Below are 24,496 nucleotides of genomic sequence, written 5' to 3' on the forward strand. Positions count from 1 at the left end.
GCACCAACTTGCTACTATCGGTCCTTCAACCAACGCAGTCGAAACTGCCGAACTTATGCGTGAAGTTGGCCTCAAATGCATTAGCTTTAACGGCATTCCTCGTACCATCAACTGCCTAAACTCCTTCAAAGCCAGTCTACCCGCTCCCGTCGCCGCTCAGCTTTCATCCACTCCAACGCGTACTCCTACTCCGAACAACATCGGTGCTATCAGCGACCGCGGCCGTGCACTTTGGGACTCGATATACTCTCCATTTGAGACAAAGCTATATCGTAAACTTGCAGATTCGCATCCGGATTTACCTGTTCATATTTTGACCAGTCACTATGGGGCCTTGCTCTCTGATCCGATGCGTGCTACTGGTGCCTCTGTCGGGCGGGTTCTCACCTCTATCGTGGCTGTATCCTGTTTGCGCGCTCAATCTGGCGTTGGCCCACAGGTGACATCTCATATTTTTGGTCTACGAAAAGCGCTCGAGGATGGGTCATGGACGAACGATAGAGAAAATCAGGAGGCCATGCAGTGGCTTGCCAGTGATGAGGGCAACTCCTGGATTTTAAATAGTGTCGATACTATTGTTGAGGCTATCAGTCAAGGCGCTGGGTCGACTTTTGCTCCAAACAGGACGAAACTCTAACATGTACATAGCTTTTCAGGGCAAAGAAATGACTCCATCTCCCAATGAGTACAAAAAAATACCATATTAGAGAATGTCGCCGTTTAAACGAAAGGACAACTCTCTTTCAGCCAATGTTTTATATCCAAGACTTAAAACGGGACTCGAGAATTCCACAGCGACCGAGACACTCGCTCCATTCACCACGTGCCTACACTTATACTTTAGTAAAAAGAGTAAAGTTAGGTCTTGACCTAGTCTTAGAAATGAATCTCAGGTGAATTTTTACTTTCTCTTTGCATTTAATCCCATGGATTAGCTGATGAACTTCCGCTCACATGATCGGAAAGAACGCGGAGCAGAAGGCGGGTCCCTATATGCGATGGGAAAGATTGCTACTCTTGGCCAAAATTTCCATCGCTAGGCAATTAATGATGAGTGACTGGGAAATCTGTGAGTCTATTCAAATGAAGGCCTATTTTTGGGGGGGGGGGGGGGGGGGGGGGGTTGGCGATCAATCCAACCCTCGGCCATAGTAGGTGTAGTGTTGTGTGGGGCCCGAAATTAAGGATGGCAAAAGCCTATGCGGTAATTTGGTTATACGGTTATGACGACCGCTTAGTTCGTTCGATAGGGGTCTGCTCATGTGATAATTCGAGAATTTTATTTGAGGTGGAATGGGTCATGTCGCTTGCATTCAAACGAAAAACAAAGGAAGCCATTTCTTCTAACCGAAACCGTCCTAGAACTTTCCGTACCTGTCAACTCATGATATAGGGCATGACCGGGGTGACAGCCTCAGTTTCAAGCTACTGGACTGTGATTGAAACGCTCCAATGTGTCAAGTTTTTGATTCGACTCGGTACGATGAAGATTAAACCCGTAGACAATTGATGCCAACGCCAACTCTAATCCGTAGAATACAAGGTTGCGGCGAACGCCTGAGCCGCGCCAAGTTGGGGAACTGGGGAACTGGGGAACAACCTTACGCTCAGCGGCCCGAGATCGTGGATCCCCCACAAGAACAGGAGAACAGAGCCTTGGGATCTCTTCAAATGACCACACTGGATGGGAAAATCACCTTGAACCCGTTTTTCGAGACTGCACTCACGGGCATTTATCATGACATTCAACCCTCTCGACATCTCCTTTGAGTTCTTACCCGATGATATCCAGGTTTTGCTTCATAGTTCCTCCAGAAGTAGATAGATATTATTTAATAGAAAACAAAAAAGAACAATCTGACTTGAGAAATGGTCACGCTAGGTTGAGATTTACGCTCTTGGTTTGCGTAAATGATAGCAGCTCGTCCAGCCCTTCCTCTCTCCCCGTGCCGGACTCCTTAACCCCCCCAAACGGCACGCCCAGGAAGTGTCGACCGACTTGGTTGACCCAGATAAACCCGGCCTCAATCTGTGCCACGGTCCGCTGAGCGGTGGTCATGTTTTGTGTATACACCGCCGCGGTCAGGCCGTACGTCGTGTCGTTGACCTGGCGCAGAACCTCCGCCTCGTCCTTCCACTTAAATACCGACATGACCGGCCCAAAGATCTCCTCGCGCGCAATACGCATGTGTGGCTGGACATTGGTGAAAACGGTCGGCTCGACAAAGTATCCGCCCTCGATCGCTGGGTTGTTGCTGGGCACGACACCTCCGAGAGCGAGATGGGCCCCCTCCTGCTTCCCACTGGCAATGAAGCTCAGAACACGTTCCTGGGCGACCTTGCTGATCACGGGGCCCATTGTTGTCGCCATGTCGGTCGGAACTCCTGGCTTGTACATTGCCTGGACACGTTCTAATACGCGCAGAACAACCTCGTCATGGTGCAATTCGTGCAAGAAGACGCGGGAAGTCGAGCCACACGACTGCCCAGCCCAGGTGAAGTTCATCCCGCGAGTGATGCCATCGACGAGCCGGCCGATATCTGCGTCGGGAAATGCCAAAAGAGCGTTCTTCCCACCCAACTCGAACAGCGTGGGCTTGAGGGTGTCGGCAGCAGCACGCTGGATGGCCTTGCCCGTTGGCACGCTGCCAATCAACGTGATCTTCTTCACGAGCGGGTGCGTGGATAGCGACTGGCCACAAGGGACACTGCCGGGCAGAATATTTAGGACACCCGGTGGGAATACATCGGCGAGGATCTCTGCCAGCCGCAGACACGACAAGGGCGCCTGTTCCGGCGGTTTGACGATAACGGTGTTGCCCGCCGCCAACGGAGCAGCCATCTTGCCGCCGGCAAACATCACCGGGTGATTGTACGCGACAATGCGGGCGACAACGCCCAAGGGCTCGCGCAGGGTGTAATGGAACTGATCGCTCTCGCGAGGAATCGTCTCGCCCTTGATCATCGGGATCAGGCCAGCGAAATAGTCGAGGTTGGCCGCAGCCACGTTGGCATCGCTGAGCATCTCCGCGATGGGGTTGCCGGTGTTGAGGGCATCAATCATAGCCAGCTCCGCGGCATGTTTTCGGATCAGCTCGGCCGCCTTGCGTAGGTATCCTGCTCGTTGCGCCGGCGCGGTGGATCGCCAGGCTGGATAGGCCTCCGCGGCCGCTTGAACGGCTGCGTCGACATCTTGAGGATCAGCCTCGGCGACGGAGGTGATGACGCTACCATTGCCGGGATTGAGTGTCTCTCGATACTGCCGCTGGCGTGGCGCGTGCCATTCGCCGCCATAGAACAGCTCGCGATGGCTCGGGAGGGCTTCTGCTGGATCGGGAAGCTGGGTCATGATGGCACCAAATGTCGGCGTTTAATGATATGGACAAAACGCCGTACCTCTCCATCTCTTTATTTATCTGTCCCGCTTGACGGTTCCAGTTTCCGCGCGCTCTCGGCAACCTCTTCAGTTTCCGGATAGCTCACGGAATTGCCATCCGTGTGCTGCGAAGGAATGCGGGGAAGTCCTCTTCGTTCTCGGCTTCCCCCAGTCTGTACCGGTACCTCTTTGGAATATACAACAAATCAATTGCCATGGAAACAATGCACCAGTCTAAACGGCGACGCGTGGCCGTAGCCTGTGATGGCTGCCGACGACGCAAGATCCGGTGCGATGGCCAGCAACCTTGCTGCACTTATTGCCTAGACCATGACCTGTCCTGCGTGTACCAGAAAACACCGCAACGCGTGCAGGTATCGCAAGAGTACCTCAACTCCTTACTACATCAGGTAGAAGAGTTGCGTCGCAATGCTCCCCAGACTAATCCTGAACTGGTACCGACGGTGCTTTCGACCGCCGGGGACGCACTGCCGGCTATCATCCCTTCGCCGCAATCTGTTGAAGATCGCAAGAAAGAGAACAATGAAGAATTTTCAACCGATGCGATGGTCTTTGCAGGTCCGTCACCGCAGGCCGATGGGGGATATTTCGGTAATTCATCAACGCTGGCATTCCTCGAGGTCCTACAGACTATGACTTCTCGCAACGGCACCGCGGTGATGAAGGAGATGCATCCATCACCACAGATAGATGACTTATCAGTACCTGTTATGCCTGATCTTCAGGCCACATTGCTACCTCCTCGGTCGACGGCAGATCACCTCGTCGATACCTACTTTACACGGGTTTCATACCTGTACACGATTCTTCACGAGCCGAGTTTCCGCGCTCGGTACGAACAACTGTGGCAGCCCGGGCCAGACGACCCTGACCGCCTCTGGCTGTGTATCATCAACGCCGTCTTCGCGTTGGGGAGTTTGTTCTCGGATAGGTTGCCTGCGGAGAACAGCGAGGCGACGGCCCGGACGTTCTTCACGCAGGCCAAGGAGCTCCTCAACTTTGACTGTCTCGACTCGGGAAGTTTGACCATGGTCCAAGCTTTGTTGCTCATGGGTCAGTATTTACAGAGTACCACACAGGTCAACCGCTGCTGGTACGTGTTTGGGCTAGCAATCCGAACCGCGCAAGGGCTCGGGCTGCAGCTAGCGGAGGTCAACCAGCGCTATCCACCGCTGGAGCGTGAGTTGCGGAGGCGCTGCTGGTTTGGATGTCTCATAATGGACACAATGGTTGCCATGACCTTTGGAAGGCCACTGATGATCCCCTCGGAGCACTACGAGGCCGTGGTGGACAACGACGACGAGATGCCGGCTCAGGTGGATGATACGTGTATCACACCTACCCAAATCTTTGCTCAGCCAAAACATGCAGCTCCCCCAAAGATCCTTCTGTTTATCTATAAGGCCAAGCTCTATGTCGTGCTTCACCGCATCCTCAAAGCTTTGTATCAGGGAAAAGGCGAGGCGGCTTATTCTGGAGGCGAGATGCTCGAGTTTGACCGACAAATGTGTGCATGGAAGGATAGCTTACCACCATGCTTACGAATGGACAGCTCTGGGAATCCAAATGATGGTCTTGACTCACTCCGTCGACGACATGTTCTTCACGCACGCTATCTCACTATTCGGATCCTTCTCACACGGCCTAGTCTAGCGGCCGTCGCACAGATGGCAAGTGCTAACGAGGGCAGTAAGGACTATCTTCGCCCATTACACGACTCTTTTGCACTCACAGCTGCAGAGAGCTGTATCGACACCGCCACACAGCTGATCGAACATATCGAGCAGAATGTTATCGCAGATGGCCACTTGCTCGGCGCAGCATGGTACAACACGTACTCCGTGTTCAGCGCGGGATTGGTCCTGTTCGCCGCACAGATCATACCCGGATTGCAACGCGAGACGGCCGTGACGGCCTGGCGGGCGAGTAGGGAGATCATGAAGGCGCTAGCCGTGCGGTGCAGCGCGGCGAGGACTTGCGTTTCTATTCTCGAACTTTTCCAAAAGCATTTACAAGGTATGCTCACTTACTCCCTGAGAAAGAAGGCCAGTGCTCATTATTAATTAGGCCTTGAGTTTGCGGACAACGTAGACTTGGCGATGTCACCGTTGGCGTTCCAGGATTGGATTGGGTCCTTGGACTGGATGAATATCGACCAATTTAATGGCTAGTATTAATGGACTATTGGCCTACACATAGACCATACATACATATCAGGTGCTGCGTACGTCTTCGACCTCCTCCGTAGCGGTCTTTGACAACTGTCCTAGCTCCTGCGCTTCTTGAAATCCATACTTCTCTGCGAAATAAAAGTCGATCTCTTCGAGAGACAATCCTTTTGTCTCCGGGAACCAGAAATAAACGACCACAGCGTTGAAAGTGTTGAGAACGGCCAAGACGATGTAGAACCGATATTTGATGTTCGTAATCGCGACGGGCGTGACTTCCACGATCATAAACTGGAAAAGCCAGTAGCAGATGTTCCCCAGTGCGAGACCCTTTTCACGGATCTGCAAAGGCAGAATTTCAGTCGGATACGCCCACGATGGACCCAGCCAGGTCATGGCATTTCCACCGTAGAATAGGAAGAACATCACAACAGCGGTGATGCCAAGGGTGTTCTCGGAAGACGGAGAGGCGGATGGAGCTTCGGCCTTTGCCAGGATGACCGAGATAATCACGAACATGACGAGTTGCCAGACGGCCCCACCCCAAAGGAAGATCCGACGGCCAACGCGATCGATGGTGAAGACAGGCACAAGAGCGCACACCATGGAGGTCAGGGAGCTCAGCCCAGCGATCCAAAGGGATTTTGTGTGGGAAGCTCCCATGAACGTCTCAAGAAGTGTTGGCATGTAATATGTAACCGAGTTGATGCCGCCAAGCTGGTGCATGATCATCGTCCCGCAGGCGAGTCCTAGACGGCGCAAATTCTGCGTAGGACCCATGGTAATCAGAGACCTGTATGAAGATCCTGCGCTGCGCAGCTCGAGGGCAACAGCCTGTTCGATCTGCGCGAGGCGGAATTCAGCGGACTCATCATGCAGACGGCGAAGAACGGCGAGGGCCTCGTTGCGGCGGCCCTTCTTCACCAGCCAGCGTGGGGATTCGGGAAGGAACATAATCAAGATCGTGGATATCATCATAAACACCAATTGAAAGGCAAGGGGGAACACGAAAGCGACCCGCGTAGTCACGGAGTGAAAGCCGTAGTTGATCCACTGCGCAAGAAACAGACCTGTCGCGCTACCCCCCAGGAGCTGTAGTGTCAGGTACGCGCCGCGCGACCGCGGAGGGACAACCTCTGCCTGCCACAGACCGACGGTAGAAGTCATGATCCCCACTCCCAGTCCGCAAACAATCCGGCCGGCCACCAACTCGGCTAGATGAATGGAGAGACACTGGACAATCGCACCGATGGTACAGACCAGTAGACCTGTGAGGATGGTCCGGCGGCGGCCCAGCGGTGCCCCGATGAAGAAAGCCGTCAGGCTGCCCAGGAAGCCTCCAATGTTATACATGGCGCTCACGGTGCCGAGCAGCTGAGAGCTTGGGTTGTTGAACGTATGCAGGAACCAGGGGAGCACGACGATGCCGGAGAAGACGCCATTGTCGTAACCAAACAGGAGGAAGCCGCACGACGAGGCGATTGTGATCATGGTGATCAGGGGGGTCCCCTGAAGCGGCATGGTCAGACTCCGGGATAAACCAGTACGAAAATCGAGGATGGTCTGGAAACGGTTGAAGTGATAGCAATTCACTGGATCTTCGACCAGCATAGGAAGAGGGAGAGGGTTATCCCATACTAGTAGGCCATTGCATGAGGACGGCTAGTAGTTCCGGAGGCCTTCAGAACCGGCCGCTTTAAGCTTTACCCCAGGTTCTGTACCCCGGACCCACTACAAATATAGTACCCGTCGGAATCCTGAACCTTGACTCCGGGATCTCTTGCCGCGATAAGCAACAGGTCGTGATATAACCAAGGGCCTCCCCGCGGAACATCTGCCTTTGTTTTCCCTCCACACAGCAACTTGGCAAATCATTCATTATGTCCAATTTGATTTCCGATCGGCCATCTCGACCGGCCAACGTTGATCTGCAGTGGAACAGCGATGCGATCGTGGAGCAACTCTCCCGATTGGGCCTGAAATACATCGCACTGGTGCCCGGCTCAAGTTACCGCGGCGTGCACGACAGCTTGGTGAATTACAAAGACAACACGAACCCGCAGATTCTAATGTGCCTGCATGAAGAGCACACAGTCGCAATCGCCCATGGGTACGCCAAGGTGACCGACAAGCCGATGGCGGCAGCGGTCCACGCGAACGTCGGACTGATGCATGCGACGATGGCGGTGTACAACGCCTTCTGCGACCGGGTGCCCGTGGTGATACTCGGGGCCACAGGGCCGCTAGACGCGGCGCAGCGCCGCCCGTGGATCGACTGGGTGCATACGGCCGGGGATCAAGGGGCCCTGATCCGGCCATTCATCAAGTTTGACGACCAGCCACACTCGGTACCGGCCGCGATCGCGACTCTCGTCCGTGCGACGGGACTGGCAACACAAAAACCCCGTGCCCCGGTGTATGTGTGCCTGGATGTGACTTTGCAGGAGGAAAAGCTGGCGAATCCGGACTCGGTGCGCTTCCCGACCACAGAGCGGTATCTGAACCTCTCGACGCCCGGAGCAGCGGCGGATGATGTACGGAAGGTCCACGCACGACTGGTGCAGTCCCGCAACCCGCTCTTCCTGCTCGGCCGTCTCGACCGGACACAGCAGGGGTGGCGCGAGCGCATCCAGTTGGCCGAACGGTACGAGGCCCGGGTGCTCACAGATCTGAAGCAGGCCGCCGCTTTCCCGACGCAGCATCGCCTACATGCCAGCGCCCCCGCCGTGTTCAACACGCCGCGGACGTGCGAGCTGATCCGCCAAGCGGACGTGATCATCTCCTTCGAATGGGTCGATCTCGCGGGGACGCTGCAGGCCGCGTACCCACCGGGAGAGGAACCAACGGCCCAGGTTGTCCATATCAGCCTCGACTCGGCGCTGCACAACGGCTGGTCCAAGGACCACTTCGGTCATCCCCCGGTGGACCACTCAATCACAGCAGATGCAGACAAGATCATCTCCATTTTGCTTCAAACCGATTCAGTGTCACCTGTCACCCGAGAATGGACGGATCCCCCTCCTCTCCCTGCATCAGTCCTGGCCGACGACGAGGAGATCTACATGAGCCACCTCGCCCAGGCGCTGTATTCGACCGTGAGCCCCGATGATATGTGTATTATTCGGATCCCGCTCGGCTGGAAAGGCAGCGACATGCGCGCGACGCACCCTCTGGCCTACCTGGGCCAGGATGGGGGTGGCGGCGTGGCCTCCGGCCCCGGACAAGCTGTCGGATCCGCACTGGCATTGAAAGACAGCGATCTGCTGCCCGTGGCGATCCTGGGCGACGGCGATTTTCTGATGGGTGGATCTGCGCTGTGGACGGCGGCACGATACGACCTGCCCCTGCTGGTGATCGTGGCCAACAACGCGTCCTTCTTCAACGACGAAGTTCACCAGGAACGCGTGGCCCGGGCCCGCAGCCGGCCTGTCGAAAATAAGTGGATTGGGATCCGGATCGATGACCCTCTACCGGATCTGAGCCAGAACGCGGCCTCGCTGGGGGCGACCGTGGTGGGCGGGCAGGTGCAGCGGCGGGGGGAGCTGGGCCAGACGCTGCGACGGGCGGTGGACGAGGTGAGGCGAAAGCGCACAGTGGTGGTTGTCGATGTGCAGGTGCGGCCGGATGGGTATTCGGCGGCGTTGGAGAAGGCGGACTAGTCAGATTTGGCATAGATTATTATTATGATTGTTAGAGTAGAGCCCCTAGGAGGTGTATTCCGATCTTCTTGCTAAATTTGGAATCCTTGTTTCTGTCTCACACGATGGGACGCCTAGATGACGATCGTCAATTAGGTTTAAGGCTGAAAGGGTTCGTTACTCACGCGGTGTGCTTCACGGGGGACCCGGTCAGCACTAGTTTCAGTACCCAAATAGACATGGTCTTGCCGACTCTCGGTGCTCGATTATTATTAGTTCCTGAATTCGCAAAACCTGAAAAGTACCGGCATTTACACACAGCTGCTAGAGCGTTGAATCCTTACCCTCTACTGAGACAGTAGGGGGGCGGAGCACCCTCTAGTCTCATAATCTACATTGCGTCACTATTTTTGAGGACCAGATTGATGGAGTATAAGAGGACGTTCATCTCCATATGAAATGCAACCATAATCAGCAATACAGCCTCGCCCACAAGTACTACTCTTTTTGTCTATTATTTGAAAAATCCAAGTCGCGAGAAGAATGAAGACCACTACAGTCTACTCCATTTTGCTAGCTGCTGGCACTGCTCTAGCCGTACCTGCCACGCGAGGTGCCGAAGTTGTCACCATTAGCGGGCTTCGTGCCTCCCAGACCGAGCAGACGGGATATGTCACCTTCCACCTCAACGACCCTAATTACCAAGTTGAGACTCTTGCCAACGTTATCTGGTATGCTTCTCTCTCGTCTCCTCATGTTCGACGGTTAACAAAGATGGCTAGGGATCGTCCAGGAAACCCCCAAGAGAATTCCCGCACCAACGATGAAGCCTACCATGTCCACTTTCCAGGCGGCGTGAAAGATATCTCCGCTTTTGACTTGCAGCTCGAACGGGTCAACGGCACCGAGAAGTTCTCCGTGTGCATCAATGACAACAGAAACGGCCAAGACACCAAATGGATATGTGGCACGGCGAGCGGTGTTGAAATGTCGAAGAAGTGCCACTACGATGGTGACATTACCGTAACCCCTTCCTCTTAAGTATTAATGCCTTTTCATTGTGCTCGAGGTAACATAGGTTCTAGAGGTTTGTGGGTTGTGGGTTGTGTCTATTAATTGAGTCTCGTATCTTACCTGCTTGACATTCACAGACAAATGCTTTACCAAAATACAATTTCTGTTCCTCAATTCTTAGGCTATTCAAGTGCATGAGCATTCCTACAACCATTCCGTGTTCGTCAGGACCCTCAGAGCGAGAGTTTCCAGTACCTAACCTACGCGTAGTGCATGGTTTAATCGAGGTCGAAACCAATTGTCAGCGCACACAGAAATAAAGGTGCGAGGAGTTGCCCTGTTTTCAAAGATCGGAATACGCCAGAAGGTGAAAGACAATGCTCGACAATAAGAGTTATGCTTATTTGACATAGTGCTTTGATACGTAGTCAACGTAGATCCTACTACTGATAGGCGACTACATGATTACGCTAAATGCCGTTCTATGTCTTGGCCAACACTAGTTACTGTTGGTTCCACTTAACTTCCAACAGTTAGTTCCGTCCTTCTTTGTTACACGTTCCCAGGATAACCAATCATGAGATGCAGTCATCTTGGGGGCTAAATGTCACCAATTCATGAACCCTCCCTCAGACTGGTGTCCTTGCACCCAACTCTCATTGCTTCCTATACGTGAGTCACAAGGTGGCCTGCCTAAGCCTGAATATGGGAATAACTCGCTCTGGGTCTCCTACTCAATCTGGGCTTGAAGTTGCAAGACCAGTCGATGGTTTATTCATCTCCCATGGCTATGACCCAAAGCCTCTTTCAACAGGCGATGGTACCGACGCGCCAATACCAGTCAAGGCAGAAATGCCTCCCGAAAAAGCCAAGTTACGCCTACGATATGTCTGGATAATTGTGATAGTTACCGTTATCGTCATAGCTGCAGCTGTTGGTGGAGGCGTTGGCGGGTCAATCGCGTCCAAATCCAACCGCAGCAAGTCCAGGTTAGTGTTTCTTAAATTCACATATCCTTCGACCTTCAGAAACTTATTATATCAATATCAAGCGACTCCACCTCCTCCGACTCTACCCCTCCCTTAGCTGCTTCTACAACGACCAAAAATGCTTCTGCTACAGTTTTTCGGCCCTCGACAGCCACCGCCGTTGCTTCCGACTGTCCTGCAGCAAACGGAACCACACATTCGCTTGAGGACACTACTTATATCCAACTATGCAACACAGACTTTTGCTCTTCTACCAGCTGTGCAGAATCCACAATTTCTGATCACGACCTACCAGACTTTACAGCGGAATCGATCACTAAATGCCTGACGAAATGCATCCAGTACAACAACGTCTTTACAGGGCAATGCTTGGGAGTTACATGGGATGAAAGTGCGCCTGCGGAATCAAACCACACCGGCAGGTGCTTTCTGAAGAATGACACCAGTCTCAGGGTACCGCCTGCAGAGGGGTGGACGGTGATCAGCGCATATTTCAAGAATTGACCATAAAGTTCTCCTCATCTCTGTAATTGCTGTTTTCGATGCATTTTAATGTCAAATCTATCTACTTGTTAATTTTGGAGAGCCAAAAGTCGTCCTAGCAATCCTCTATTGACGTGTATTAGCTCACGCATTAGGATTTTCCTCCGGAATCATGCTATTGTTGTTTCAAAAATCCTGCAACCATCTCCGTAAGTACCGTAGGCAATCAGGCTTCTACTGATCAAGGTGTTCGTTGGGTACATGATCCCAAACCAAAAACAGGATGCGATTTGCTGTTTATGCGATTGGAAGATTGTAACAAGGTGACTTTTAATTCTTCCCTAAACAGAACCAGAAACTATATTCATGGATGTTTGCCCAAGGCATTGTCTTGTGTGTTTGGATTTGCCTGCCCTATCGACACTATTTCAATTTTGGATCATAGTATCTGGGGATTGGCCCAAAAGATGACGAGACGGCTCTCTTCACCAAGATTACAAATTGAGCCGTAGCCCGGTGTTTTGCTTCGGAGACTGCTCGTTGAAATAAGATACAAATTTCTGAAAGAATAACATCAAATAAGCAGCAAAAAATAACGTTCAGAAAGCTAGACATAAGACCGTTTTGAAGTACATTCGCTCCCTGCAACATTCCTTCACTTCCATCTTTTCTCGGAACTACTTCATCTACACGGCGAAGAGTAACTTGGTCAACCAAAGCAAACAAGCTATCCACGATGTGCTCTCAAGTACAGAGAGACTGGCCGCTGCAGCGCTCGGGCTTGGTGACGCTTGGCCCGGGGTTGAACTGCTTGAGGACGCCGTCGAGGAAGATGACATGGATGAGGACATGGAAGATGACATGGAAGATGACATAGAAGATGACATGGGTGAGGACATAGACGAGGACGTCATGGACGGTGAGGTGCTTGCCGTTGTAGTCTCCGTGGTCGTGGTCACGCTGGAGCTAGTCGAAGCCGAGGTGGTAATGATCGGGCCGCCGGGATTGATACTGAGCGAGGTCGTGCTTGTTGCGGTTGCCCCCTGACATTGAGGTGCGCCCATGACTTCAACACACGCCGCACCCGTTGGGCAACAATCCGTCCCCCCGGGGCAGGCGGTTTGCAAGGTCTCAGGGCATACCAGCTCGGCTCCTCGCGGGTGCAATTCTCCAGGAACTAGAGCCGCCCGTGGAAAGAAATCGGCAATGGCAAATTGGTGGAATAGGCAACTGGCCAAAGCGAGGAGCACGGGGCGATACATGATGGTTTGTTGGTGAAATAAAAGATATCAATATTCTGTCGGTCGTGGCAGGTGGCTCAGAATATACCCTCGGTATTTTGTAGAGTTCTTGTTCGGAGACGGCGGTTTGAAGTGATTTTAAGAATACTAAATAGTAATGCGCTTTCTGGAACCCTGCCGCCCCCAGAGATACCCTCGTATCTTTCCCCGCACGGTGATACCGTCGATCTCCGGCCGAAACGTTCCTTAGGTCGTCAGGAACGGATAATCACGACGCAATGCTACTGTACTCCCTGAAACTTGGTTGTTGATCAATAACCGGTCAGCCAGTGGAGGCTTGGCCCAGGCTTTCATTGTCGTACGGGGGTTTGATTTTCGGGGGTGTTACATTATTGCGTGGCGGTCTAGCGCCGTTTCAGTCAAATGTCTTGGACTTTGCACATGGCTATGATGTCATCGGGGACGTGTGCTTTCAGCTGATCGACCACATCTGAGAGAGGAACCCAATCCAGGGTCCCCTGAGCTGTTCGTAGAGCATGTCCGCTGTAAAGGACACGCGCAAAAGCCTGGGAATCAGAGGTTTGCCTAGAACGGTCAGCCTGCCAGGATGCGCTGAATTGCCGATGGGTACTTACCACACTTCGAATGCGATATTGGACCCCATTCCGGGCCATCGCAATTGTTGAATCCCGAGAGCACCTAAAATAGGGCCTATGTCGCCATCATGTACGAAGCTATGCGTGTACACTCGGTCGAGGGCCCCCTGGGCGATTGCCTCTAGTCGTCCCACAATTTCCCGCAGAAAGAGGCCTTCCACTAATTGAATGTACCGCGACGCATTGCGGTTTTGATTCCACCAGTAATTCCATTCCCAATCACCAGCCCGAAAGACTTCGTCGGCGTCGGCAGTTGTGGCACACGCAGAGGGATCCGTCCGACTGCATGGTAACCGGTCTCCGTTACATAGCCGCGCCTGGAAATTATCGGCGAAGTGATCAAATGTGGACATCCAGTCACTATTATTTGCGTCAAAGAGGGTGCCGAGCCGACTCCGCAATGGCTGAGTGATCGCAAGATGCTGATTCCACTCGTCGCTCGACTGGATGATCGCGAGCAGTTGGGAACGGGCAGCACACGAGAACCCTTCATTAACAGTGTCCACAGCCGCAGCTTGCTGGTGTAGTGGCAGTGATCCGCGATAATCGGGCCAGATGCCTCGCAGGACGGCACCAGCAGAATCCTGCGTCAACGCGGAGCTGCTAGATCTAAACCATACCGCGGGCACCTTGGGGAAGGTCGGTAAGAGGCCCATTTTCTCGCCGTACACCCCCCAAAGATCACGGCCATGTCGATAGCCATCTAATACCCCACCGATAGTGAGCTGCGGGTATTGACAGGTGCCGTTAACATAGCTGGCGACAAACGGGTTGTTGGCATCCGTGTATGTCTGCGCATAGACGGGGAGCGGTGAGCGCGACAAATCCTCGTCGGTAGGCCCGGCATACAGGTACGGCTTAACGTCGTCACATTCGTATCGTTGGTCCTTTTTTTGGTGGGTCAGCGGAGGACGATTCGTCTCGAAGATGTATGAAGTACCTCGCCACCAGGAAGAATGTTATATGCTGTGCGTCGCTGGTGCCGCTGTATGTACTCCACATAGACCAATTGTGCGTCGACGGAGTGGTTATGAACAGGAGGCGGAGATTGATAGTTCTTTGGGCTAGGATGAGGCATGGTACAGTAATCATAAGAGCCAGACAGACTCTCTGTAGCTTCTCGAGCGGGTGCACTGAAAATACCGCCAAATGTCCCATACTCCGAATTGGTGATGTATGAGAGGGAGCTTAATGGCGGGTAAAAGGAGCCTTCCGGGGAGATGGACGGTGTGGGGGAGTCGAGCAGAGAGAGGGCCAGCGAGAACATCTTGCTCGGATCCAGAAGGGAGGCAAGTACAAATGAGAAAGTCATCATGCCTAGAGCCATGACGCTGTTACCCACTACTAATGTTGTTTGCAAGCAATTTTCGATGGAGGAAGTGAAGAAAGGAGGCGGGAGTTCAGGCGCTAAGGCAGAAATGGCTTGACACGGGCTATTACCCTCGGCCTCTCATTCGCAGACTACTAGGTATCCAGCCGAAGGTACGTAATATGAAAATTAACATCATCTTCTCTAGGAGAGATGGATGATTCTCAATGAAATGGTTTGCTCTGATAAGTAAACAGTCAGCTCTCCTGTTAGGTACTAGTGGAAGCACCATTATTCCGAGAAAGAATGGAAATATATATTATCATCAGCAGAAATTTTGAACCTGCGTCATTCTTGCATCGAGGTTTATTGATAACACGCAAAGGTTCCAAAAAAACTCGACATATTATTTCCTGAGAGCTCTTTTTTTCGAGCCTGCAACTTTTGGCCCCCTTCTCAGAGTCCCAATTCACTTTGTGCAACAAGCCATGGTGCGCTATCTTTCGCCAATTCCTCGAATCACGACTATTGATATCAAAGAAAGAGTAATATGACCTTATATCTACTCATTTTCACTTGAAATACTTGGAAACAAAATTCAAAACGGCTGTATCAACTTCTGACGCGTGGACATGGTTCAGGAAATGCGCTCCTCCGTCGATGCCGACCAAGCACGCGTCCGGTGAGCCGGTAAACATTCCGATCTCTTCTTTGGCATTTGCCATGGAAAACACGGCATCTTCGGTGCCCTATAGCAGTCAATATTGAACTCCACATGACAGAAAGGGTAGACAATGAGCGCCTTACATGCAGCCACATGACCGGGCACTGAACATCCGACAGTCGGAGATGGAGGCTACCACGCTCCGCAAGGTTGACGGCTGCCATGCGCATACGGCGCCGACCCTCATCTCCACGATAATTGGACTTGATTGCCGTCCTCCAGAACTCGCGCACCTCATCAGGACACTTGTTGAACCCAATATCGATAAGCGCGTCACAGAATCCCAGGTCGGGCTCAAAGTCCGGCGTAGGCTGACTGCTGCTCCACTGGTTGACAAAGCCCGCCAAGATCGTCGGTCCATCCCAGCACTGCAGCTGGCGACTGCGCTCCGACTCATTGTCCATGGATGTTCCTACAGGGATAATACCGACTATCTGTTGATGGTAAGACATGGTTAATTCCCAGCAAGGCACAAGGAATATGGTACCTTCTCGGGCTGCATCAGCGCCATCTGTACTGCCACCCAGCCGCCTTGGCTGACACCCAGCGCAAATGCTTTCTCAATGCCCAGCACATCCAATACTTGAAGGTTCATCTCCGCCGAATCCCAGTAATTCCAATGCTCGCGAGCTATGCGCGTCTGACCGTGGCCCAGTAGCTCGATAGCCAACAGGTTCACGGTATCGGTCAACTTGGAGTTTCCAAATTGCGCTTTGAAAAACTCAGACGACGTGGTAAATGCATTTATCAAGATGAGAGTTGGCTTGGTGCGATCGTATGGTTTCGGTATCTGATAGGCTGCATCGATACCTCCAAGATGGGGGATATGAACGGTGTTGATGTTTGGCATGGCTGCGAGGGAGTTGGTGACCTGCTTCCATATACATGCTTAACTATATACTTATGATTGCATCAACCCCTCACCTTGAACATGGCCCTTTAGGGTTTGGTCGGGGAGTTAGGGATCTCCGGAGTGGGGTATTTAAGGGCTCGATCAGTTCAGTTATACTTCATGTGAGAGCATTGTCGGGGATATCGGATAAAACACAGAATCACGAAGGTCCACTTTACTGACCCTCTGCTAGCTCCACTACAGGTCCCGTAAATCGCCTTTTACCGCCCAGATAATAGTACAACCCGCCGATCAACATCCATCCCATCGTCACGACTACGCAATAGTTCATGTTGACCGGTGTCACTGGCTCCACGGTAGGGAACGTACTGAACACCATTGCTAGCAACAACCATAGGATGGCCATGACGTTGACCACCGGTCCCCATCGCGGGCCCAAGGTGAACGAACGTGATCCCAATTCATGCGTGATCGACGAAGAGGAAAGTCGACCATAGAGTAACATAAAGAAGATTGACGGCAGGTAAGATGCGTACATGCCTAGGATGGCCATAGACAACACGGCGTTAAAAGCGGTCGAGCTACCCAGATAAATCAGTCCGAGCAACATCTGCAAGAAAACCACCAGCACAATCATGCGCACAGGGACCTTCAGCATCGGATTTATAACGGACAGAAAGCTAGATGCAGGCAAACCGCGGTCACGAGCAAATGCTGTGAGGCTAGTTGAGGTGACTCCGGCAGAATTAGCGGCCACGGCGATTAAGGTGACGCAGAGAGCCAGAAGCGATGCTCCAGCAGGCGAGCCCGTCACATTGAGAAAAAGTTGCATAAGGGGAAATTCAATTTTGGATTGGAGCAAAGACTGAAGATCGCCAAGGGCAAATAACAGCACAATGGCATACACCAAGCCGATGATCCCGTTGATGGCAACACTACCAACCGTAGCCAGAGGAACATTGTGAGAAGGCCTGGGGAGCTCTTCACTGAGATGGCATGCAGCATCATATCTAATGAACTTTGTCAGTATTTGTTTTGTTTCCTCATCAAGTTTGGGACAAGCCTACCCCAGAAAAGGGTACACAGTGCTCAGCAGCCCGACCAACCAGGACACGCCATTGTTGTCCCAACCACTGGAATTGGAGAACTCCGTAAACACATACTCTCCCGAGTGCTTACAAGACATAGCCCCTAACACGGACACGATAGCGAGAAAACCAATGACGTGCAATATACCTGCTTTGTGCTCAGTCTTAATCCCCAATAACTTCGGAACGCGAGCTTACCAGCTGCAGTATTCGTGTGCGGAAGAATATTCGACCCCAAATGTTAACCATGCCCGAATATAATGGGCTTCTCGGGCCCAAGGGATTCTGTACCGAGCTCAGCCATGATTTGAACAGTCCAGAAGTAGACAAGGGACAAAAGTTAGTGATACCCCCGGGAAGTCAAGGGGCCGTAGAAGACAAAATCGGGGGGATTTAACGATAGTTATATGCCTGCAGAACAGCAGAGGGGCGTTCTGCAAGATAGTTTATTAGCACTAGGCATCACCACGGGCGGCCTCCGCCTGCGGAATGTTTCGACCGGGCAAACGAGAGCGACATAACAGGGCGTATCTCGTTGCCACGGGTCAAACAAGATATCTCCAGGTACTGCGCGGGTGCTCCCCCGCATTTCGAAGGTGGTGATCGCCTTATCGCGGAAGCAATTCCAGGGCTCCACTTGATTATTACCGTCGGTAGGAAAGGGGCTTTCACATATGATGGCGCTGTCGTATTTGGGCTAAACCATTTACAGCACAGAGTGCGGTCTAGATAAGTGCCTTTGAGAGGCCTGCGAGCTCTGTGTGCTACTGCGTCTACTAGTTCTCAAAGATGTAGGTAGGAAGAGGTCATTTGTAAATATATGTAGCCCGCGATTTAACGATTGTTGGCGGAAAAAGGACATAGATAGCTCATCACTGTCGAGCATTGGCGTTACTAGCCACCACAAGCCACGCATGAAACCTGGTCACGGCATCGTCTCACCCCACTCCACTTCGTTCCGAGCGCATACCGACTTTCCGAGACGTTTGTTTCTAGCAGATAACAATATTAATAATGGACTTCTATAAGATACATTTCCCCCTTCAGCCAGCTTTTGGTATTGGAACATCCATTCTTGCACAATGATTCACCCACTCGCCATCCTCTCCGAGGCAGAGACCAACCTGGCCCGTGATGTGGTCAAGGCCGCCCATCCCGGCACAGTGATTGATTTTCGCGAAATCTTTTTACAGGAACCGCCCAAGACACAGGTGCAGGAATTCCTGGCTCTTGAGCACGCTGGTCGCCTGAGCCCGACTACCGCGCGACCGCCGCGCCTGGCTTTGTGCCAGTACGATGTGATCGGGGCCGACCGTATCCCCCTGTTCCACGAGTCAGTCGTGGACGTGGTCTCGCGCACCCAGGTCAACCACACGGTGGTCGGGAAGCAACACCATGCCAGCTTGGTTCTGTATGGCTTTCGGTCCTCCGGTACAAAAGAGTGTCAACTAAAAATACCTTCAGGAGCGAGTTCGATGTCCTCTTGGACCAATGCAACAAGTCACCCTTGTTCCAGAAGGCCCTATCTGATTTTGATCTGCCAGACGGCTTTGAAGTCGTGATTGAACCGTGGCCCTATGGCGGGTTGGATCTCACGGATGGAAACCGGCGCTACTTCCAGGGCCTCTGCTTTGCCCAGGACAAGCGATTGGGCAACGAAGATTCCAACTTCTATTCTTTCCCTTTGCCCGTGATTCCTGTCATGGACGCACACACCCAAGAAATCATTCGGGTGGATCGGCCGGCTACTGGCGGCAAAGACGACGGGCTGCTGCAACAGACCTTCAAGCGTGATATCATCGGCCATTGCAAGCCTTCCGAATACATTCCCGAGTTGCTGCCCGAAGGAACGCGAAAGGACCTCAAACCGTTGAATGTCGTTCAGCCGGAGGGACCTTCTTTCCGCGTGACGGACGAATCTTTGGTCGAGTGGCAGAAGTGGCGGTTTCGTGTTGGGTTCAATCCACGAGAAGGCGCCACTATCCACGACATATGGTATGACGGCCGCAGTGTGATGTATCGGCTGGCAATTAGCGAGATGGTGGGTGATTGATACCCCTTAACACACGTTTGCGAGATTGACACGACGCCATAGACGGTCCCCTACGCCGATCCGCGTGCTCCATTTCATCGCAAGCAGGCATTCGATTTTGGCGATGGTGGCGGCGGCAACATGGCCAACAACCTGTCCCTGGGCTGTGACTGTCTCGGGGTCATCAAATACTTCGATGCCGTGATCACGCAGGCAGATGGCACCGCCCAGACTCTTCCCAACGCCATCTGTCTCCACGAACAGGACAACGGCATCGGATGGAAGCACTCCAACTGGCGAACAGGCCGTGCGGTGGTCACCCGTAACCGCGAGCTGGTCGTGCAGTTTATCATCACTCTGGCGAACTACGAGTATATCTTCGCCTACAAGTTCGACCAGTCCGGTGGTATCACTGTCGAGACACGCGCGACTGGGATCCTGAACGTCGTCAACATCGACGCAGGCAAGGTCAGCGAGTACGGCAACGTGGTCAGCGGTGGTGTCCTGGCCCAAAACCATCAGCACATCTTCAATGTTCGGATTGATCCGGCCGTTGACGGACCACAGAACTCAGTGGTAGTTGAAGAATCGCACCGAGTGCCCATGAATACCGCCACCAATCCCAATGGGAATTTTTATCAGGTCAATAGACAGACGGTGGATCGTGCGACATGGCTCGATGCCGCCCCGGAACACAATCGGACCATTAAGATGATCAACCCGCACAAAACTAACCCAATCAGCGGAAATCCGGTAGGGTACAAGTTCACTCCGTTGCCAACACAGCTACTGTTGGCGGATCCACACTCGGTACAAGCGCGGCGTGCCCAATTTGCCCAGCATCACGTCTGGATCACTAAGTACCAGGACGGGGAACTCTATGCCGGCGGGCGATATACGTTGCAAAGCCAGAACGAGGTGGACGGAGTCGCGGATGCTGTTCGCCGGGGAGAGGCCGTGATCGATACGGACGTTGTGGTATGGAATTCTTTTGGTATCACGCACAACCCGCGAGTAGAGGACTGGCCCGTCATGTATGTTTTGGCGCTCCGTTTTCCCCAAATCCTAGACTGACAGCCGCAGGCCCGTGGAGGTCTTTCAGCTTATGATCCGCCCCGCCGACTTCTTTACAGCGAACCCATCAATTGACGTGCCTTCATCGAAGAACGGATCGTCACGGTTGGCGGACTCCGAATGCTGCCGCAATTCACATATCTGAACCAGATGGGGGATGAGCTACACCAAAGTGACACGATCATGATCATTGAAGCGATTTAAGCATGATTTTTGTAGCTGCGAAGGATAGGAATCAGAGGCAAAAGATACGACGGTCCGAGCTACTTCAGGAACAAAGCCGACTGTTTTACATTGAATTCCTAAACACAAGACACTGAAAGTCGCAAATGGGTTATCGTGTTAGTTAATCCGCAACGCCCGAGGCGAAGGCCCGTAGTCATTATTATTGAGCCCCCGGCTGTTCGATCAGACGTGGGGGCGACGACCGTGAAGAATCAGTGGGACCAAAGTACTCCTTGAAGGTCTCCTCCATCACCTTCTCGGACAGATGCATGTGCTGGCCGGGCACCGTGCGAAATTCCAACTTGTCCTGATCCCCGAGCTTCTTCAGACCTAGCCAATCTTCCTTGTAGATCGGTCTCTCGCGTAGGGGAGTCACCGTTCCATCGGTGGAATTGACGTCGGCGAACCATGCGCTCTCCTTGGGCACGGCAATAGTATCCTTGTCGAACATGAACATGGCGAAACGGTTCAGCGTTGCCAAATTTGCCGCGTATGTGGTGTTCTTGTGCGCGCGCTCGTTGTTGATATCGGCCAGATAGTTGCTATGCTCGAGATACGCGTCCAGCTCGGCCGGGTCACGAAAGTACTGTGCGGGCACCAGACGGCTCTGCACAAATTCAGTCCACCGGCCTGCATGTAGCAGTGCCTCGGCGCCCTGGCACACCCAGTCGCCTGTCGAGCACGACTGAAACTCCGCTATCCCGTTGTGCTGGCTTCCGAACGTGACCAGGTTGTGCACTCGTGGCGCATTGCACCGCTCCACGTAGCCGCGAAGAAACTGGCCGCCCTGCGAGAAGCCCAGCGCGTTTACCGCCGGTGCACTCCCCAAGATCGGATCTGCCGCCAGCTGCTCACACACTGTGATGAGTTGCTCCGTCAGATTTCCCATGAAGGTCGCTTGTCGGTCGTCGCTTCCCGTGTCCGCCAGCTGTATTAGATGTACGTACGTGCCTGGATTGACCTTGGTAGCCAGTGCAGCGATCTCCTGTAAGCCCTCCCGTTCGAAGTCGTCGCCCAGTCCATGCCAGATCACCAAAGGGAGCTGCGTATCGCGGTCTGTGGCCACCGCCCACGGCTCTAGGAGAGCAGCTGACAAAGCACTGGCCGCCAGTGAAGCCAGGGTAGGAAGTAGATACTTCATTTTGGGGAGGGAGTGGGGGGAGGGCAATGTCAACTGGAAGAGGATGACAAGACTGGAGAAGCAGAGGCGACGACCAGCTGGGCGGACCGGGTGTCACGTGATATATCGTAAATTGGGAGGCGCAAGGAGAGGACATGTGCCAATTAACTAGTTAACTAAGTTGCATTATTGACTAAGTGAACTTACCAAAGAGGAAGGCAGATGGATTACGCTATGGGGCTTAGCACCTTTATTTGGGGGAAACGTCCCCTGTGACGAGGCCTAGCCATGGCAGTTGCGCAAAGCGTCCTCATTTTTCATATTTGTCAAATTTGGTCTACGGCTCGAGTCGTCAATCTGGTCTTCGCTAATAGCCGATTCTTTTCATTATGGCACATCGTACGGTCTAGAAATTTGACTGGTTTAAATATAGAATGTGATGATATGATCAGGCCCACGTGAGCAGGGCATTATGGTCCTTGCAACTACCAATAAAGCTCCATTGGGAAAACATCTAGTGGCTCACAGCCTGTCGCCGTCAATCGTACAATTCGCTCTGTCCGAAGACCCCCAACGCCCGGTACCGTGATAGTACTCTTCAACGTGAACACCATGTTCTCCCGCAGGATGGTTTCGTTCCCAGGGCCAATCCACGGCTGCTCCTCCTCCGGATCCATACCCGTCCCATGGCCTGTTCCGTGTCCGCGCGCCTCGCTCGAGTATTCCTCGTAGCCGGACTTAACTAGTGCTTTCTGGATCACCACGTTAAGATCTGAAGCCGTGATACCCGGACGTGCTGCCGCCAGACCGGCTTCGACGGCAGAAGCTGCCGCTTTCACAATCGCTATCTTTTCCGCGCTCGAGTTGCCGTATGTGAAGCCTCTTCCCCCATCAGCGACGTATCCGCGATAACGGGCGCCTATGTCAGTCATGACCAAGTCACCGGGCTGAACTATGCGGTCAGTGGGTCGAGCGAGATTGTAGGCCGAGCGCGGACCGGTTTGCACCATGGAGTCATAGCCGGTTCGCTCAGCACCCCCGGCTAGCATGGCACGATCCGCAATCAAAGCCAGCTCCCGTTCTGTATGTGGCATGCCATCGGCCAATGTATCGCGGATGGCAACCATCGCCATGTCTGTTAATGCGGAGGCTTTGCGGATTAACCCTACTTCGCGAGCGCTCTTGATCGCCTTGATCTCGGCCAGAACCTGGGTCTCCTCAAGACTGAGATCCCCAATCGATGACCTCACTCTGCGACCGAGGTCTTCTGGGAAGTAGAAGGCACCGGCCAACCCCAGTGTACCGGTTTGAAACCGGGCTGCGAATGCTTCGAGACGCTGTTTCATTTCGTCAAAGCTGTAGACAGGGAAGGTAGTGACTTCCGAGGCGTAGTCAACGCATTGTTTAGAGACGAATAACGCAGGGTCTTCTTCATCAACACCAAGAAAGAAGATCGTGTTGGCGATATCAGATACTCCATCCAGGGGTCGGAATTCCGTGAAGTAGCAGATGTTGGCGCCCCGCCAGCAGTCACCAAAGGAGATCAATCCAACCAGGCCAGCAGACTTAACGGCTTTTCGTACTCTTTGAATGCGTTCCTGATATTCCGCAGCTGGGATGGATTCATCAGACAACACAGGAGTGGTCGTTCCTTTCTTATGCGAGGCTCCGATCATGTTTGCAGTTTTCTGTTCGACAAGGGCTGTGAGATGAAAACGAAAGCAAGAGTACTGGCCTGAGGTGGGCTTTATGATGATGTTAATTCAGTATTCAATTGTTACGCCGATCATTGTGAAAACGAGAAAAGATTCATCTCCGCACCGAGCGGAGGAATCAAGGATGTAGTCGAGAATCACATGTGGACATTAGGTCCTTCAATTCCCGCTTCTCCCCAAAATCCGAGTCATGGATGAAGTTAAGCTCGTCAATTTCTTCCGTTGTTTTGTGTTGCGCGTTGGTGTCCTAGTGGGGCGGAGGGGTGGGGAACGATTTCTGATCGGCGGCCAAAAAGGGGATGGTGACCTCTTCGCCGAAGATTTCCTTTTCCTGCGATTTAAATTCCCGCCACAGCGCGATCAGAAGAATCAAGGCTCCATGAGCATGTGAGCAACGGTTCAAAATCGGCGATCTATCTGAATTGGCACACGATTCTTCGTGTTGTGTGATACTCATTGTTTGTTGAAGTTCATATTCAAGGTACGAGTAAGATTCCCTCTACTGCCCTAATATGAAACCATGGTATCCAGAAAAGCTCAAAGATACTTTTTCATATTGGCCTAATTACTATTATAAGTACTAAAAATTTATGAGCTGCCTTAATGGTATAGAACATGACTATATACAAAAGGTAGAAAGTTTTATGTCCGAGCATCACCACTGACAGGGAGAGAGTAGTAAGTTCCGGTGCCCTTTTTGAAAGAGAAAGTCTTCATTATTGTATATGGAAAGGTATTATACGTGATTAAATGAAAATTTCAGGTCATGA

At 52.6% G+C, this 24,496-nt stretch overlaps 7 protein-coding genes across 7 annotated transcripts; 2 read left to right on the forward strand and 5 right to left on the reverse strand.

Moving 5' to 3' along the window:
* Positions 1-1,873: 1,873 nt before the first annotated feature.
* Positions 1,874-3,349, reverse strand: PFLUO_LOCUS2202 (uncharacterized protein; the record flags this gene model as incomplete). The annotated part of the gene is made up of 1 exon (XM_073779317.1): positions 1,874-3,349. The coding sequence occupies one exon, from the start codon at positions 3,347-3,349 to the stop codon at positions 1,874-1,876; it is 1,476 nt and encodes a 491-aa protein (XP_073636284.1).
* A 2,261-nt stretch (positions 3,350-5,610) lies between these two features.
* PFLUO_LOCUS2203 (uncharacterized protein) lies at positions 5,611-7,086 on the reverse strand (the record flags this gene model as incomplete). The annotated part of the gene is made up of 1 exon (XM_073779318.1): positions 5,611-7,086. One exon carries the CDS (start codon positions 7,084-7,086, stop codon positions 5,611-5,613), a length of 1,476 nt encoding a protein of 491 aa, XP_073636285.1.
* Positions 7,087-7,445: 359 nt separating this feature from the next.
* PFLUO_LOCUS2204 (uncharacterized protein) lies at positions 7,446-9,224 on the forward strand (the record flags this gene model as incomplete). Its single annotated transcript, XM_073779319.1, has 1 exon — positions 7,446-9,224. The coding sequence occupies one exon, from the start codon at positions 7,446-7,448 to the stop codon at positions 9,222-9,224; it is 1,779 nt and encodes a 592-aa protein (XP_073636286.1).
* A 6,243-nt stretch (positions 9,225-15,467) lies between these two features.
* Positions 15,468-16,469, reverse strand: PFLUO_LOCUS2205 (uncharacterized protein; the record flags this gene model as incomplete). The annotated part of the gene is made up of 3 exons (XM_073779320.1): positions 15,468-15,644; positions 15,703-16,053; positions 16,107-16,469. 3 exons carry the CDS (start codon positions 16,467-16,469, stop codon positions 15,468-15,470), a joined length of 891 nt encoding a protein of 296 aa, XP_073636287.1.
* Positions 16,470-18,642: 2,173 nt separating this feature from the next.
* Positions 18,643-20,811, forward strand: PFLUO_LOCUS2206 (uncharacterized protein; the record flags this gene model as incomplete). Its single annotated transcript, XM_073779321.1, has 4 exons — positions 18,643-18,971; positions 19,025-19,601; positions 19,656-20,626; positions 20,676-20,811. The coding sequence occupies 4 exons, from the start codon at positions 18,643-18,645 to the stop codon at positions 20,809-20,811; spliced, it is 2,013 nt and encodes a 670-aa protein (XP_073636288.1).
* A 240-nt stretch (positions 20,812-21,051) lies between these two features.
* On the reverse strand, positions 21,052-22,032 carry PFLUO_LOCUS2207 (uncharacterized protein; the record flags this gene model as incomplete). Its single annotated transcript, XM_073779323.1, has 1 exon — positions 21,052-22,032. The coding sequence occupies one exon, from the start codon at positions 22,030-22,032 to the stop codon at positions 21,052-21,054; it is 981 nt and encodes a 326-aa protein (XP_073636289.1).
* A 464-nt stretch (positions 22,033-22,496) lies between these two features.
* PFLUO_LOCUS2208 (uncharacterized protein) lies at positions 22,497-23,687 on the reverse strand (the record flags this gene model as incomplete). Its single annotated transcript, XM_073779324.1, has 1 exon — positions 22,497-23,687. The coding sequence occupies one exon, from the start codon at positions 23,685-23,687 to the stop codon at positions 22,497-22,499; it is 1,191 nt and encodes a 396-aa protein (XP_073636290.1).
* Between the last annotated feature and the right edge of the window lie 809 nt (positions 23,688-24,496).

The sequence above is a fragment of the Penicillium psychrofluorescens genome (assembly GCF_964197705.1).
Source record: "Penicillium psychrofluorescens genome assembly, chromosome: 1".
Classification (NCBI taxonomy): Eukaryota; Fungi; Ascomycota; class Eurotiomycetes; order Eurotiales; family Aspergillaceae; genus Penicillium; species Penicillium psychrofluorescens.